This window comes from Rhagoletis zephyria, unplaced genomic scaffold (genome assembly GCF_001687245.7).
Source record: "Rhagoletis zephyria isolate East Lansing unplaced genomic scaffold, Rhagoletis_zephyria_1.1 Rzeph_scaffold_00776, whole genome shotgun sequence".
Taxonomy (NCBI): Eukaryota; Metazoa; Arthropoda; class Insecta; order Diptera; family Tephritidae; genus Rhagoletis; species Rhagoletis zephyria.
Genome location: NW_016157860.1, coordinates 133,744 through 136,197, shown reverse-complemented (window position 1 = coordinate 136,197; position 2,454 = coordinate 133,744). Strand labels below are relative to the sequence as shown.

Below are 2,454 nucleotides of genomic sequence, written 5' to 3'. Positions count from 1 at the left end.
CCGTAATCGAAAAACTGTCGAAAACAGAAATGCAAATACAATTCGATAAAACAGCTCACTAAATTCATAAACACACTATAGAAGCACTAAAAGCAGCTGCTGAAATTGGGTTTTTGTTTAGTTCCTAACTGCAGTAATTAACTTTTAATCGCTTTGCTTTTGCATCCAGGTTTTCCATATTGATACGTAAAATTCAAATGCAACAATTTCAATTTACGAGTGTGATAGTAATAGTAAAAGTATGCACCTAATATGTATGGAAATATGTACATTAGCGTGTCCTACAACATCGGGATACAACTAATCTCTGAGAAATTTGATACGCATACCTTCAAAACTTTTTCCTATGGACCTAGATATGAGCAATTCTACGTGAGGTGATCAAAGTTAATATTTTCTTTTCTCGTTTTACGCTTAAAATCGTAGAATTATAGTACTCATGAGAGGGGATGAAAGTTTCGGAGTTTTACGTTACATAGCATATTTTAATTATTATTATTTTTTTAAATATGTTGATATCAGCTTCGATAGATTTGTCCATGCTTCTTTTTTTGCAAAAAAAATCAAGCTACTAACAATGAAAAAAGATGGGTAAATAAATAAGTGGCCAATGTTCAATTAGGAGCTGCATATATGTGCACCTAATGGTAGTGACAAATTGGTTTCACTGCCACTAAGTACTTAGCGGAAATGTATTTGACTACCATTATATGGTTAGTGGTTATACATTTTTGAACAAACTTGTTTTAAGGAAATGGTTATTAAATATCAATGGTTTAATTATTTATATAATGCCTCAAACTGATCTTAAAAATCATAGTCATGAAATTTTCAAGGAGATGTTGTTTTTTAAAGATTTGAATTTTTGAACTTTGAAAAAAACGTTTTTTCTTATCGAAATAAAATTATGCTAAACAATTTTTACTTAACTTAAAGATGTTTCAAATTTAGAGTTTGCAAAAAATAATCTAAGTTCAAAAATTCACATTGATCAAAAAACGCGTTGATGACAATTTCGATATTGTATGAAATAATCGAGCCAAAAGTTTAGATAAGTTCTTCCCGTTGCGATTTTTAAAATTTCGAAATTCAGTAAGTTTTTAATTTTTCGTATATGTTTAAATATATCTTTATATAAAGCCTCAAATATCATTTTTTTATAACTACATATAATATGTAATTTTTGAAATATTAAAAAAAACTTGCAAAATCCGTTAAATTGTGAAATTTCGAGCATTCAGTACATTTAACTTTATTTTTTTTTCTTTGTCAGAACTAAGTTATAAAATAAAATAAAATTTCTGTACAAAATTCATCGAAGTCAAGGTCGATTGCAACCATTGGTCGATTTGACGTGGATTTAGAAAAAACTTTATAGGCTACGCGTATCGAATTTCGTAACAAAAATCTGAGCCATCCTAATGTATATAGAAACGCCATAGCTATTACGATGAAAGCAACTTAAAAACGATACAGCTCCAATATCTGAGCATATGTTTAATTGTAATAATTATAAAAACTATCATTTGAATGAGTGCGAAACCAACAACAACACATAATAACTAAAATAAATGTGTATGTATTTACTATACATATTTGTATGAGGATATCGTTTTCACATATTCATGAATACGCTTTTACTTCCTTTGGATGCACTTAAGAGCGTATCTATGCATAAACACGTACTATTTTTACTCGTACATACAACAAAACGGTACACTTGCAGCGCGCAACTGTTAAAATGCTGCATGAACATCAAATCCACCGTTGAGCGCTGCATATTAATACTGCATTGCTACTAACTAGCGAAGCCAGCAAAGTGGCACTGTTGCAAATGTACTGCTATCACAATTGGAAAACGGGATTGAGAGGTTTGTGGTGTAGTGTGAGTGCATATGCATACATAAGTGTAAAACGTGATGTGGTAAGTGCAAGTATTTGCAGCGTTTCGAACTCACTTTGATTCACAATTGGTCGATATAAAATTTTATAGCCTTGAATTATGCCACCATGAAATTGTAATGGCGGCTCCAGCCAGGATATCTTTAGACTTTGCGACGACAATGCGGTACAGTTGACATGCTGCGGTGGTGCTTCAGGCACTGCAAAAAGAGGAAGAAGTATGTAAAAGAAGATGTAAAAATAAACAAATAAAAAAAACAAAAACACACTTATATAGTACACATTAAAAAGTTGTTGTAACGAATAGTCATTGCTATGGCTTGAGTTGCAAGTGCATGAATTTGTAGACTACATCAACTAAGTATTTGGTGGATGAGCACAGCATGTACAGGATAGTATAGTATAAAGCAAATGAGCAAAGTTATATTGGTGATGAAGTTGTGGCTGCGCTGAGCAACGCTAACAGTACGTAGGGGGGCATGTGAGGGATTGGTCTTACATAAATGGGCACAATTTGAAATTTTACTTTTCTTTCATATGGCCTTACTGTAG

The 2,454-nt window shown here is 31.9% G+C and overlaps 1 protein-coding gene across 1 annotated transcript in view; it reads right to left on the bottom strand.

Annotated features, from left to right (window-relative positions):
* Positions 1–2,213, bottom strand: part of LOC108361489 (Down syndrome cell adhesion molecule-like protein Dscam2) — an 18,036-nt gene extending 15,823 nt beyond the window's left edge. The window contains exons 1-2 of the mRNA XM_017614111.1: positions 2,183–2,213; positions 1,959–2,102 (exon numbers count right to left, since the gene is read on the bottom strand). Coding sequence (XP_017469600.1) covers positions 1,959–2,102; positions 2,183–2,213 — 175 coding nt within the window. The remainder of the gene's footprint in view (positions 1–1,958; positions 2,103–2,182) is intronic.
* Positions 2,214–2,454: the final 241 nt, after the last annotated feature.